Raw genomic sequence first — 13,988 nt, forward strand, 5'->3', positions numbered from 1 at the left:
ACTCCAGGAGAAAGGAAATAATAAAGATACGAGCAGAAATAAATAAAATAGAAAATAAACAAACTATACAGAAAATAAATGAAAGTAAAATGGTTCCTTGAAAAGATAAACTAAATTAAAACACTACTAGCGAGACCTATTAAGAAGAGAGAAAGGAACAAGGGTAATCAGATCTGCAATGAAGCAGGCAAAATAACAACAGACACAGTAGAAATACAAAACATTATTAGAGGATACTATGAACATCTGTTTGCCAAGAAACAAGACAATCTGGATGAGATAGACAAATTCCTGGACACATATAATATACCAAGATTGAGCCAGCAGGATATAAAAAGTCTGAATAGGCCCATAATAAGCCAGGAGATTGAATCAGTAATATATAACTTCCCAACAAAGAAAAGCCCTGGTCCTGATGAATTCACCTCTGAATTCTACAAAACTTTCAAAGAAGAGCTAATACCCATTCTGCTCAAGTTATTTCTGAAGATCTAACAAATCGTATCTAACAACTTATAAAAAAGATTATACATCATGATCAGGTAGGCTTTATTCCAGGAATGCAAGGTTGGTTCAACATACACAGAACCATAAATGTAATACACCATATTAACAGGAAGAAATATAAAAACCATATGGTCCTATCAATTGATGCAGAAAAAGCATTTGACAAGATACAACATCCCTTCATGATCAAGACTCTCAGCAAAATCGGCATAGAAGGGTCATTTCTCAACATAATAAAAGCTATCTATGAAAAACTCATAGTGAACACCATCCTGAATGGAGAAAAACTGAAAGCTTTTCCACTAAAAGCAGGTACAAGACCAGGATGCCCACTTTCTCTACTCCTTTTCAATATAGTACTGGAAGTCCTCACCAATACAATCAGAAAAGAGGAAAAAATAAAAGGCATTCAAATAGGAAGAGAAGAGGTGAAACTGTCTCTATTTGCAGATGACATCAATTTCTGGAAGTAATACATGAATACAGTAAAGTTGCAGGATACAAAATTAATATCCAGAAATCTATAGCATTTCTATATATGAACAACAAGCAGACTGAGATAAAACTGAAAAAAAGTTATTTCATTTACCATAGCCACAAAAAGGATAAGATACTTATGGATAAATTGAACCAAAGGAGTTAAAGACCTCCACAAGGAAAACTACAAGAAGATAAAAAAAGAAATTGAAAATGACACAAAAAAGTGGAAGGATATCCCATGTTCCTGGATTGGAAGAATATAATATAATCAAAATGGCAATTCTATCCAAATTAATCTACATATTTAATACAATGCCAATCAAAGTGCCAGACACATTCTTCACAGATCTAGGAAAGACAATCATAAAGTTTGTCTGAAATCATAAAAGACCCCGTATTGCCAAAGCAATTCTGCACAAGAAGAATGGAGTGGGTAGCATCTCACTTCCTGACCCAAAAATATACTACAAAGCTGTGGTAATCAAAATAGCATAGTACTGGGACCAGCAGTTAGTGTAATGGCTATGTCGCTGAATTCCCATGTAGTCGACCACAGTTTGAGTCCCAGACCCAGTGGCTTAAACTCACACTGGGCACGTGTGCGTGCATGCCCAAGATCTCGAGAGGAGAATGGAGAAAGGATTGTGGCATGGCCAACCCCCGGGGGGGGCGGGGGAGATTTTTCGCTTTCTATCCCTCTGTCTCTCACTGTCTTTCTGGTGAGTGCATGTGCCCTATAGCAAAAACCTCTCCAAAAAAAAAAAAAAAAACAGTCTGGTACTAGTACAGAAATATCCTGTATATTTAGCTATATATCCTGTACAGATCACCGATTCTTACATAATCTTGACCATTAAAAAGTTTTTCTAAATATTTTGTTAGTTCCCTAGAGCAACAGCAGTAGTAACAGTGGCAGCAGGGAGTAGTAACAGAGAGAGGAGAGATAGCAATCTAATTGTACCTCAAGCAGCAGACCCCATAAAGCAATGCAGGGTCTTTGTTTTCATGGACGATCCACTGACCATTCCTTTTCCTTCTTTTCTACTGATCTAAGAGAACTCCCTGACTCTGACAACAGGGGGAATGTCTTCATAGCTTTCTAACCCCTTCACAGTGCCCCACATTTATTTGCATTCACCTTTAATAATGGTACGCATGAAAAAACTGAGCATCCACCATCATGACTGTTTCTTCATAGGTTTTTAACCTATGAAAACCAAAAAATTATCAAGACTGAAATTTGTTTTGTTTTTAAAAAAAATTATTTAGTCAGATAAAAGTTTCACATCAGTATAATACATCTGTCCAATTCTGTAGTATAGATGGAATGAGTTAGTAGTATTCTGCTGAGTACCCACAGTTACATAAATACAAGTTTCACATTCTTACCTACAGGTCTTCAAATCTTCTAATCAGCTTAGAATGAGCAGCAATCACTAAGATATATTTTTCATGTTATAATTTAATAATAACTCATTTTTTCCCATTTTTCTTTGCTAACTGAAATGAAAGAAAAGCAAGATCTTGCTGTTCTGAGCTTACATTATAGGGAAAAAAAACAATAATCACCGTATTAAAAAACAAATGAGAAAATGGTGCAAGGAGAAAACTTCCCTAATTTACATCAGTTATAACCTTAAAGCATGAAACATACTAGGTAGCAAAGGTCATGAATGAAAGAGGACATGCCGGGACCAGCAGGTGGTATGGTGGTTAAGAGTGCTGGACTCCCATAAGGCCAACTACGATTCAACTCCCAGAACTGGTGGCTTGCTTTCTCACTTTCTTTCCTTCTCTCTCTCTGGCCAAATGAAAATAATTAATTAATTAATTAATTAATAAAAGTTGTGGAAGATAATTTAAAAAATAAAAGAATGAGGAAATGCCAATTACTTGATTAAAAAAGACTTACTTTACGGGGCCAGCAGTTGGCATAATGTCTATGTCACTAGTTTCCCATGTAGTTGACTGTGGTTCGAGTCCTGGACCTGGTAGCTTAAACTCATACTGGGAGCATGTGTGTGTGTGCCCAAGATCCTGAGAGAAGAATGAAGGAACAATTGCGGCGTGGCCATCCCCCCTGGAGAGTGATTTCTCACTTTCTGTCTTTTTTTTTTTTTTTTTGTAGAGGTTTTTTCTCATAGGGCACATGCACTAGCCAGAAAGACAGAGAGAGACAGAGGGACAGAAAGCGAGAAATCACCCCCCTGGGGAGATGGCCATGCCGCAATCCCTTCTCCTCCATTCTCCTCTTGGGATCTTGCAGCAATCCCTTCTCCTCCATTCTCCTCTTGGGATCTTGGGCATGCATGCACATGCACCCAGCATGAGTTTAAGACACCAGGTCCAAGACTCGAACCGCGGTCAACTACATAGTCCGGGAGTCCATGGACATAGTCATTATGCTAACTGCTGGTCCCATGTCTCTTTTTCTTTCTGGCAAGTCCACCTGCCCTATAGGAAAAACCTATCAAAATAAAAACAAAAACAAAAACAAACTTACTTTATAAAAAGATAATTTATATAAACACTTTGAAAAGGGAGGAATCATACCTTAAGTCAACTTAATGATAGAAAGGTATTTACAAAGGAATAATAGATTTTAGAAATGCTAAATATGGCAAAACAGTAAGAGTTCATTTCCCCAGAATACCTTGTTAGAAAACCACAGTCAGCAGCTAAGGACCTCAATCTTGATTTAGACTTCAAGAATGATTTTAGGAAAAGGTGCAAATGAGTTATGTACCTGAATTAGAGTAGATGAAACCATATGAGGAACAGCTTCCTGATGCCATGCTCTTTAAAGGAATTTTGGTATGTAAAAGTCTACAAATTAAAATATTCATTAAATAGCCTATATGTTGAAATACCTTGAATTCCAAATTTTAAAGAAAACTAAATTTCCTTTCAAGAGCCAAAGAGATTCCAATTCTAAGTATACAATCTTTCAATTGATGAAAGCAATCTTCATATTTGAAATTCGACTATATGAATGTAATTGTACAACATCAATTTACCTTCACATTTCAATAACACGTTCTGTCAATTTGCACAGACTGTTTCTATTATATGTAAACCATGTATTATTGAAATTTGAGTACATACAAATTCTTAAGATTCTATAAGCTAAGAAAACGATTTGTCTTTGAACTACTTGAAAAGAATTTTACATTTTAAATGATTCTGTCTTAGGACTGCCTGAAACAAATAATCATAACTTAAATTACCTTGCTGAGGCGCAAGCAAATCTGATCACTTTGGAAACAATATACTCACAAAATATAAACACATAAGACCATATGGACTCATTTCTTCAAAGTAATAAAAATGGCAATTTAGAAATTGAGAACACTTAAACACGTAGATAGGCACTGGATAGGCTGTGTTTTTCAGTAGCGATGGAGTAACTTTAGGGTTACACCTGAAGGGAAAAATATGTTTTGAAAATATTTTTTCTATTCAGAAGTGATTCTAAAGAGAAAAATGATCATGCAGAGCAGAGCTCTCAGTGCTGATGGTTCTGTCATCCATTTCATCTCACCAACTCAGCAGTCACTCATTTCAAATTTAATGGCCTAAAGTTTACATGTACAGGGGAAAAGTATTCTATGTATTCATAATTTAACTCAAACATGAATTGTGAACTGGGTTATTAAAGTAAAAAGGAAATTGTCATTTTAAACATGCAAAGTCAGGGTTGACTTTCAGTGTTAACAGAAGAAAAAATATTCTATTACTTTTTTTTTTTTCCTCTTTTTTTTTGGGGGGGGGAGAGGTTTTTGCCATAGGGCAAGTGCACTCGCCAGACAGACAGAGAGGGTCAGAGAGACAGAAAGCGAGAAATCACTCCCCAGGGGGGAGGGCCACGCAGCAATCCCTTCTCCTCCATTCTCCTCTCAGGATCTTGGGCACGCACACACATGCGCCCGGTGTGAATTTTAAGCCACCGGGTCCAGGACGCGAACCGCGGTCGAATAGATGGAAATCCAGCAATATAGCCATTACACTAACTGCTGGTCCCACATTCTATTACTTTCAAATGTAAATGAAAGATAATGATAATTCAATAGTAAAAATTAAAGTTAAAATCGCTTAAGTTAACAAATGTACATCAAGCTGACAATACAGAGGTTTTTGCCATAGGGCAAGTGCACTCGCCAGACAGACAGAGAGGGTCAGAGAGACAGAAAGCGAGAAATCACTCCCCAGGGGGGAGGGCCACGCAGCAATCCCTTCTCCTCCATTCTCCTCTCAGGATCTTGGGCACGCACACACATGCGCCCGGTGTGAATTTTAAGCCACCGGGTCCAGGACGCGAACCGCGGTCGAATAGATGGAAATCCAGCAATATAGCCATTACACTAACTGCTGGTCCCACATTCTATTACTTTCAAATGTAAATGAAAGATAATGATAATTCAATAGTAAAAATTAAAGTTAAAATCGCTTAAGTTAACAAATGTACATCAAGCTGACAATACAATACATACCTAGAGCCAGCTTAAATAAAAAAGGGGCAAGAGTGCATATGTTCTTGAATCCAATTGTTAAATTTATAAATATTCATGTGTCGATTTCTCCATATTGAAGTACACAATGGTTTGTAACCCTACGTTCTGAGAATAGACTATATAAAATAGATCATCTTTTTATGTTTCTTCACCACCACTCCACACACACATCCCTGAAAAAGTGCTTTCCTTGCAGTGGGCTTTCAGTAAATATTTTTTAATTCATTTAAAGTGAGTCTAGGGCCAGCAGGTGGCACGGTGGTTAGGGTGCTGGATCTCAGTGGAAGGCTCTGCTCTTTAATCAAGTCTAAATGAAATATAGGGAAACAGTGAGCATGTTTACATTTTTCAGTTCAATAGAGAACAAATATTTTGGAGTACCTACCCTGCATCCCACGCATGCATTTATGATCCATCTATGTATGAGCAGTTGAACTGAGTCTTAAATCCCAAGAATTTAAGAACTTTTCCAAAAAAATCCTACAAGATTAATACATCCCCAAAGACGTTTCCAATGAAATGAAACAGAATACTCAGTTATTACAGGTCATGTAAGATTGGAAAAGTTTGCCAGCAGGTCCAGCTGAGCATTCATCAGAGTATCAGAAAACATAGGTGTAAAAATGTATATGCTTGTTCATTAAACTGGCAATCTAATTTTTATGTTGATAAGGACAATCTGAAGGGGGAGGACAACACTCAAACACTGAAGAAACTTGATGGCCATTATTCTGTACATACTTCAACCAAAGTTACCTAAGGTAGAGGATATTCTGCATTATTAATACACGGAAAAAAAAAAGCTAAATTTTGAAATGGTGCATGCAACTTAAGAGGACTAATCTCTTGAGAGTCAAGTTTCAGGGTTCAGAAGTCTTAAACACAAGCCAAACAGCATCACAAGATCTCTACCATTTGACCTCATTTTGAACTTTACTTTTAAAAATTATTATGGAGGTAAATCTGTTAAGATTTGATGATCCCACAAAAACTACTAAGAAAAGATCCCATCTTACCTTGTGTTTAGTGATGCAGTTCAGTTATGAAAGACTTCAATACAGGTCCCACGATAAGTACAACTGCCAGGATAATTTAGTAACCAGTAGGAAAAATTACTCAGTGACTAACAGGAAACATTAAGAAAGTTTTAGGTATAGCACTGACAGTGTAGCCCATTTAGTGAAGCCACAAACTATGCTTGTTTACAGTTGAAGGAAAAATTCTGTCTTCTGCGTGTGGTTGAGGTGTGTCAGAGAGGACAATTTCATTGTAAATAAACTTAGGAGCAGAATAAAAGGAAGCTGCAGAGGCAGGTGCGTAACAGTTGAGTTGTTTCGGTTTTGGATGAATAAAGTAAATAATTGTGCTGGAATTTGTTCAGTTCTGGGCATTCTGCCATACAGGAAGGGTGTGTAATTACTGAAACCAAGATATCCATGTAAAAATGAGGTAATATCAATAGGACACAGCTAGACTCCAAGTTTCCGTATTTTATCTTCAAAAATTAAGGATATCTGATTCTCATTCCACTCTTTGGTATTTAAATATTTCTTAAGTTAATTTGGGCACATTGAAAGTGGTATTGTAACTTTCATCAATGCTAGAAAATGTTACCTTTTTTCTTTTGAGAGGTTTTTGCTATAAGGCGTGTGCGTGTGCTTGCCAGAAAGACAGAGAGAGACAGAAAGCAAGAAATCACCCCCCCCCAGGGGGATGGCCACACCGCAATCCCTTCTCCTCCATTCTCCTATCGGGATCTTGGGCACACATGCACACATGCCCGGCGTGAGTTTAAGCCACCGGGTCCGGGACTTGAACCATGGTCAACTACATGGGAGTCCATCAACATGGCCATTGCCAATTGCTGGTCCCGAAAATGTAAAGGTGGTATTCTCTTTCAGAGTTTCACAAATGAGGACCCTTGCAATTTTCACTCATCAAAGATAACAATAGCACAATATCTAATTTGGGACCTCCCCAGATTAAGAGGAATATACATTAAATCAGCATGCTTTACCAAATCTATTCTTTGATTACTATTTCATGCTTTCTGGATAGGCTTGTTTCAGTCTTAAATCTAGATTCCAAGCTTCTTAAATCATTAACCAAAAATAAAACAAGGTGGTTTGTGTGAGAACAATGGGATAGAAATTAGTATTTAAAGAGAAGGCCAAATGAAGAGTAGGCCAAGTTCAAATAGAGATCTCAATTTTTAGAGCAACTTTATGACAGAACATCAAAGAGTCTAATAAATATCACATGTGTAATTTTATAGACGCAAATCAACTTGCAACCTTTATAAAATTACAAAATATATTTGTTAGCCCTATCCACAATTGACCATATGGCCCCTCTTTTAAACAATGTTTCTAAAATCAAATGATCATTTCCTACCAATGACAAAAATACAATGTACTCTACTAATTCATTATGATACCCTATACATGGTTCCTAGTTTACTGTTTCCATGTGCTATGAAGCAAACACTGTGACATATGCAGATAGACTGAAGGAGACAGTAGTAAATGTCTCACCAAGTTCCAGTTACTCTGCATCCAAAAGTGTGCTGTGCATTTCAGGGAGGAATCAGTTATTTTCGTCTAATGTTTTTACAGGCCCCTTTGAGGGCACCATATCTGAACGTATTCACTTAATTTATAACATGTAAAGTATTAGGTTGTAATATGGAAAGTTATGATATATTTTTCTATGTAAAAATGAGTCAAGACTTTGCCAATGAACTGATATTAAGCTAGATACTAGCCCCCATCAAATATTGCCAGATATTTGAAGACTATCAGGATACCCAAAATTTCTTCCTTTCCTACATCTGTATTCACCCTGGACTCCTAAATTCTCATTAAGAGTTGAAGGGAACAGTAAAACCTGCCAAACGACGATCCCAATTACGGTCAACTCTTGGCTAAAGTTCAACGGACACTTCCTGTAATCTCATATTCAAGTCCAAGGATCATATTACTTTGTCATTCCCATAGTTTGACTTTTTGTTTTTTTAAGAGTTTTTTACTATAGTGTGTGTGTGCTTGCTGGAGAGTTAGAGAGACAGAGAGATAGAAAGTGAGAAATTACCCCCCAGAAGGGATGGGCACACTATGCCTTTTCCATCCTCCTCTCAGGATTTTGGGCATGCATGCATATGTGCCCAGTGTGAGTTTTAAGCTGCTAGGTCCAGGACCATGGTTGATTACATGGGAGTTCAGCAATGTAACCATTACACAATCTGCTGGTCCCACCCATGGACTGACTCTTTATTTCTCTTAAAGAAGGATCCTTAACATTTCTTTTATAGTTACCCTGTCATTTGGTATACATGAAACCTGTGGGTATTCTGTGACATCACCAGGATAACTACATCCTTTTATTCCTTGGCATTTAATTGCCGGCTAACGTGGATAGATGAAGAAGAAAGTAACAATGCGTATGTCATTATTTGTCCATCGGTATAAAATAAAACTTTTAATTTGTTCTATGCAGAGATTGTATTTAATTCCTGGATCATATAGATATGTAGTTCAAATTATCTTAAGAATGAAAATGTTCAGGTGGGTAATGAGTTTTCAAGGTGCTGTCTGTGAGACTTGCTCACAATGTTTCTGTGGAGGGGCTACATAGTCCATTATCTTGAAAATACAAAGCAAGTTGGTGACAAAGTAATCTGATAGTCATTATTATTCATCCATTCCCTCCTTGAACAACCATTTATTGCAGGTCTAATATATTAGAGGTACTGAGAGAGAAGCAGCCTGTCACACATGTATAACACAATGTAAGGAACAAGGCTCTGTTCTTAGGTAGCTGATTACATAAACCAAAGATGCATACGACTGAGAACCACAGCAGAGATACCAAGTGCTAGAGATCATCATGAAGGAGATCCAAGCTGGGGTGCATTCAGCTTCAAAAAGGACACAATATTTGCGCAGAAATAGGCTCTTTCTCTCCATCTGCCAAAGAGTAAGGACTTTTCCCGCACCTGCGCTTGTATGCACCATGTCACAGACATCAATGTGAAAGGAAAGCCCTTCATAAAGAGAAAGTGAATCCCACTAGTATGCCAAGGAGCAAGGAACTTCTGGCACTAGAGGATGCTAGGGAATGCACAGCCCCTTGGGGTAAGATTTCATTGTTTTTATGACACCCTAAATCCAATTCAGATGTTTAACAGACTAATGCTTTGTTACCAGGCCTACTACTGTTTGCTTAATCATTTCCCTCCCTACCATTTACGATAAATCGCTGAGGGAGAGTATCTGTGAGGTACTTTAGTGGCTTGGATACACTTTAATGAAGAATCCTTAGTTTTCTTAAAATTCAAGCGAGTGCTAAAAGATATTATTTTGCAATTCTTTTTTTTGTTTTTGTTTTTGTTTTTTTTTTTTTAGAGGTTTTTGCTATAGGGCGTGTGCACTCGCCAGACAGAGAGATAGAAAGCGAGAAATCACCCCCCAGGGGGGATGGCCACACCACAATCCCTTCTCCACTCTCCTCTCGGGATCTTCGGCATGCACGCACATGTGCCCGGCGTGAGTTTAAGCCACCGGGTCTGGGACGCAAACCGCGGTCGACTACGTGGGAGTCCAGTGACATAGCCATTACACTAACTGCTGGTCCCATTTTGCAATTCTTTAACCAAGTGCCATGACATTCTGTTTGGGGTTACTTATGGGGTTCCATAAGTCTGCACGTGAATACAATTTATTCTCACATGCTCCATTTCTCTGAATATACACATAAATGTTCTAATTTGTGAGGCCAATACGGTGAAACCTTGAAAGCTTAATACTATGCATAAGTAATATTATCACAGGATAAAAACTCATAGATATCAATGCTTAAGAGAAGGTTCACTGAATCCCTAGATAGACTTAAAAGTAGAACCACCACTTCCTCCTAAGAGCCTTTTCTTCTTACATAAGAGATGATTATGACAATAATAATCAACCTTACTAGGTGCCAGGGACAGGTGTAAGCATTTTACACATATTAAGCTAATGTCCTCAGTAACTACTATTATCCCCATTTTATAAATGAGGAAACAGAGAGGTTAAGAATTCTTCCCAAGGTCACACAGTAAGCACCAAACTAGGATGGAAACCCAGGGCATTCCCAGTTCCACAAGGGTCCCTTCCAGCTGAATCCAAACGGAACACCTTTCCTGACCCACTGCCACCAGGTCAGGTCTGTGCTTTGTAATACCATGATTCCATGGCTGTGAACATGGCATGGCACTGAAGCTATTTTAAAAAAAAAATTATTATACATTCCATCTCAAAATATTGTTCTTTTGATACAAAAGATGATCAACATTCATTATTACATTTGAGCTAATCATGTAAGCTAAGAATGCCGCACTCTAGTATTTTAAAATCAAACATACAAAGTGAATAGTAATTAGTTCTCTTATTCTTATCTAACGTTTCTGAGTGTCATCACTTTGTGCAGATGATAGGGAGTAACATGTCTTCTGGTGTCACAAAAATCCCATGCAAGCCAGAGTTAGCTATTTAAAATCAGGTGACTATCCTGGAAGAGACAGATACAGCATATTTGGTTGAATGACTGAAATGTTGAGTACTGAACACTGACAATTTTTTAAAAAAATTAAATATGGAAAGTGTAAATGTGACTTCCTGACTCTGCAGGAAGGGGATAGAAGCGAAGACTAGAGCATAACATCCCAATAACTAAGTGGTCTAGGAGATAATAATACAAATACCTGTACTTTTTTTTTTTTTTTTTTTTTTTTTTTTTTTTTTTTTTTTTTTTTTTTTTTTTTTTCCTATCTTGAGAAACTAGAATCCTTCTTGCTATCTACCACAAATATCTGGAACAATATTTATTGTCAAAAGACAAAATTTGGAGGTTGTCTAGAGCCATTAAGAAATTTTAGTGTCAAAAATCATAATAAGTTTCCACAGTTTCATTAAGATGGAGGTATGTGGTTTTAAAGTACAAATACAAAATTCCAGGTTACTATGTTTACTGCTCAGTTTCTAGTTTTAAATCAGTTCGGGGCATTTTGATAAATTTGCCATCATGTTTCACCAAAACACAGTATTCACTAAGAGACCCAAATAAATCAGAGCCTTCTCATCTCACAGCACCTTGGGTCAAATCTTGACAACTATGAAGTGCAAGAGGAAGAGAGTCCTTTTTCTCCCTAGAGGGGATAGAAGCATAACATTCTATACTTTGGTGCAAGATGAAAACGGTACTGAACACAGTTTTTTTTGTGTGTCTTCTCAAATTTTTAGTTGGTAAGAGAGTTAAAAACTTCAAATTTCACTGAGGAATGGAAAATATTTAGACATCTTACTACTGGAATTAGAGAAATCATTTTTCTTGAAAAACACAGCTCTAAAGTCAGACATATATCATAGTTACAGAGCAATCTTTCATGCCAAATCCCTAGTTTAAGTTACAGCAAATAGTAAAATAATAAAGTATCACATATTTCTCAACTCTCTGTCATCATTAGTCATCTGAGCTACTAGTATATCTTAGCAAATATACAACTTTTATCTCTCTTGAGACCAAAAAAAAAAAAAATCTAGTGCTTTAATCAGTAGATTAAAAAAAATTAGTACTAGAATATTTCAACGGAACAACCCTAACACAGGGCATATAATGTTTTTGTTTTTTTTTTTTTGTTGGGGGGAGGGGTACTGTTGTTTTTAGAGGGTTTTTTGTTTGTTTATTAGAGGGAAGTGGACAGAAAACTATTCTTGGAGCTTTAAATTTATATTTACCTTATCAAGCTTTTAAATCTTAAGAAATTAAATTCCAGAATTCTAATTTCTCTAAGCACAACAGATAAGACCTAATTTAGGTTATATGGTTACTTGGCTTTGAAGGATGTTTGAAGGATAAAGAGTATTAGTGTCTTTAAAAAATCAACACAAACATGACATTGAAGCAAACTGGCACAGTCTGACAAGTTTTAGAACACTTGCTCACAAAATGAATATACTTGAATTCAGACAAACACACAAAGAGAGCCTTATCCAAAAATCACAGCGACAAGCCTATCTCAGACCTATGGTAAAATGCTCAAAATATCTAAGGCTATTACAGGCCTTAGGTGGCCAGAGTCCTGCTAGAAAAGGCAGCACTGTGAACTATGCTTCACACAGCGTTTGCGTGCATGCACACACTCTGCAATGTGGGAGACACAGAGACACCGATCACCATCGATATTGTCCTTACTTGCAGACGCACAAGTATCCTGCATGTTCCGATTCTGACTGGCACCTGGAGCGGCTCTACCTGCCAGTCATCCCAATGTACTCAGGGATGTAAACACCTTATAATTAGAAAACGTGAAGGCGTCAAGGACGTTAGACAGATTTAAAACACATCCAAAGATTAATTCTTAAAGGCATTGAAGAAATGATTCATTGCAATTTCAATGAAAGGACGTACCTGCTCCTTCACAGAAGCTAGAATAGTGGTGGCTGTGGTCTCCGGTTCCATGCCTGGGCCAGTGGAGGCAGCTTCCTGGCGAGTCTGTGGTTGCCCCTCCTCCACGAGTGAGGCCTGCTCAGGAGCTGGCATTCCTCCTGCAACCAAGCAGGCAAAGAGTTAACACTGTTTCCTGGGTTCCCCTGCAGAAACAGGCAAGGGCTGAAAATTTGCATGTGGTTCCTGGAATCACAGCAGACTTCTACACCAAAGATCATAGCTTCTTAAGCTATGTGACTTCTGAAAGGCAAAATCTAGGGCCAAAAGTATAGCTAGCACTCCCAAAAACAAAACCAAGAATAAGTCAATAATATTAAATACTAAGACAATATTTATGTAACGTCATAGAAAAATAACATGAAAAGGGTTGTGGAGGAGAGCTCTTAATTAAAAATACACTAAGGACAGTAAGTTGTCAGAAGCTTGCTAAACTGGTAAATTTCGTTAACAGATAACCAATATTATTAACTTATCAAGAAACTAAACAATAACAAACACACTAAAGTGCCACAAGAGTCAGTTTTCAAAGTATGTACATTAAAAAGACGCATCTACAAATGTTAAGTGATGGAAGAAGAAAAAATGCTCTACTGGTTATAGATGAGACACAGACAACAGGGGTAAAACGGTTTAAATTTCAAGGAAGGCTTGACAGTAACAAACGTCTGTTTCATTTATAAGAACTGCAATGCAGGCCAACCCATAGCGTGGTGACTGAGGCTGCCTAATCACACATGGCCAACCATACAGTCTGAATCCAAGACCTGGAGGCTTAAATAACACGTTGGGTGCATGTGTGTACACACATATGCCCAAAATCCCCAAAGGAGGGAGAGATGGAAGAGGAAGGATTACACCTTTACCCTTACCCTTCACCCTGGGGGAAGGGGGACTGCTTTCTCCTCTCTTTTGCTCGTTCGCGCTCTCTCTCTGGCAAGTAAACATATCCTCTGACAATTAAAAAAAAAGCTTTAAAAAATACAATTCATCAATAACTAACAACAAGGA

At 37.5% G+C, this 13,988-nt stretch overlaps 1 protein-coding gene across 11 annotated transcripts in view; it reads right to left on the reverse strand.

Moving 5' to 3' along the window:
• Positions 1 to 13,078, reverse strand: part of PKP4 (plakophilin 4) — a 186,976-nt gene extending 173,898 nt beyond the window's left edge. For 9 of the 11 annotated variants that reach the window (XM_027768453.1, XM_027768448.1, XM_006168889.1 and 6 more), the window contains exon 1: positions 12,942 to 13,078. In XM_027768453.1, coding sequence (XP_027624254.1) covers positions 12,942 to 13,073 — 132 coding nt within the window. In that variant the 5' untranslated portion in view covers positions 13,074 to 13,078. Of the gene's footprint in view, positions 1 to 12,725; positions 12,773 to 12,941 lie in introns of those variants that run through there. The other 2 variants (XM_027768452.1, XM_014584321.2) reach the window with 2 other exon arrangements.
• Between the last annotated feature and the right edge of the window lie 910 nt (positions 13,079 to 13,988).

Source organism: Tupaia chinensis, unplaced genomic scaffold (assembly GCF_000334495.1).
Source record: "Tupaia chinensis unplaced genomic scaffold, TupChi_1.0 Scaffold146346_2, whole genome shotgun sequence".
Taxonomy (NCBI): domain Eukaryota; kingdom Metazoa; phylum Chordata; class Mammalia; order Scandentia; family Tupaiidae; genus Tupaia; species Tupaia belangeri.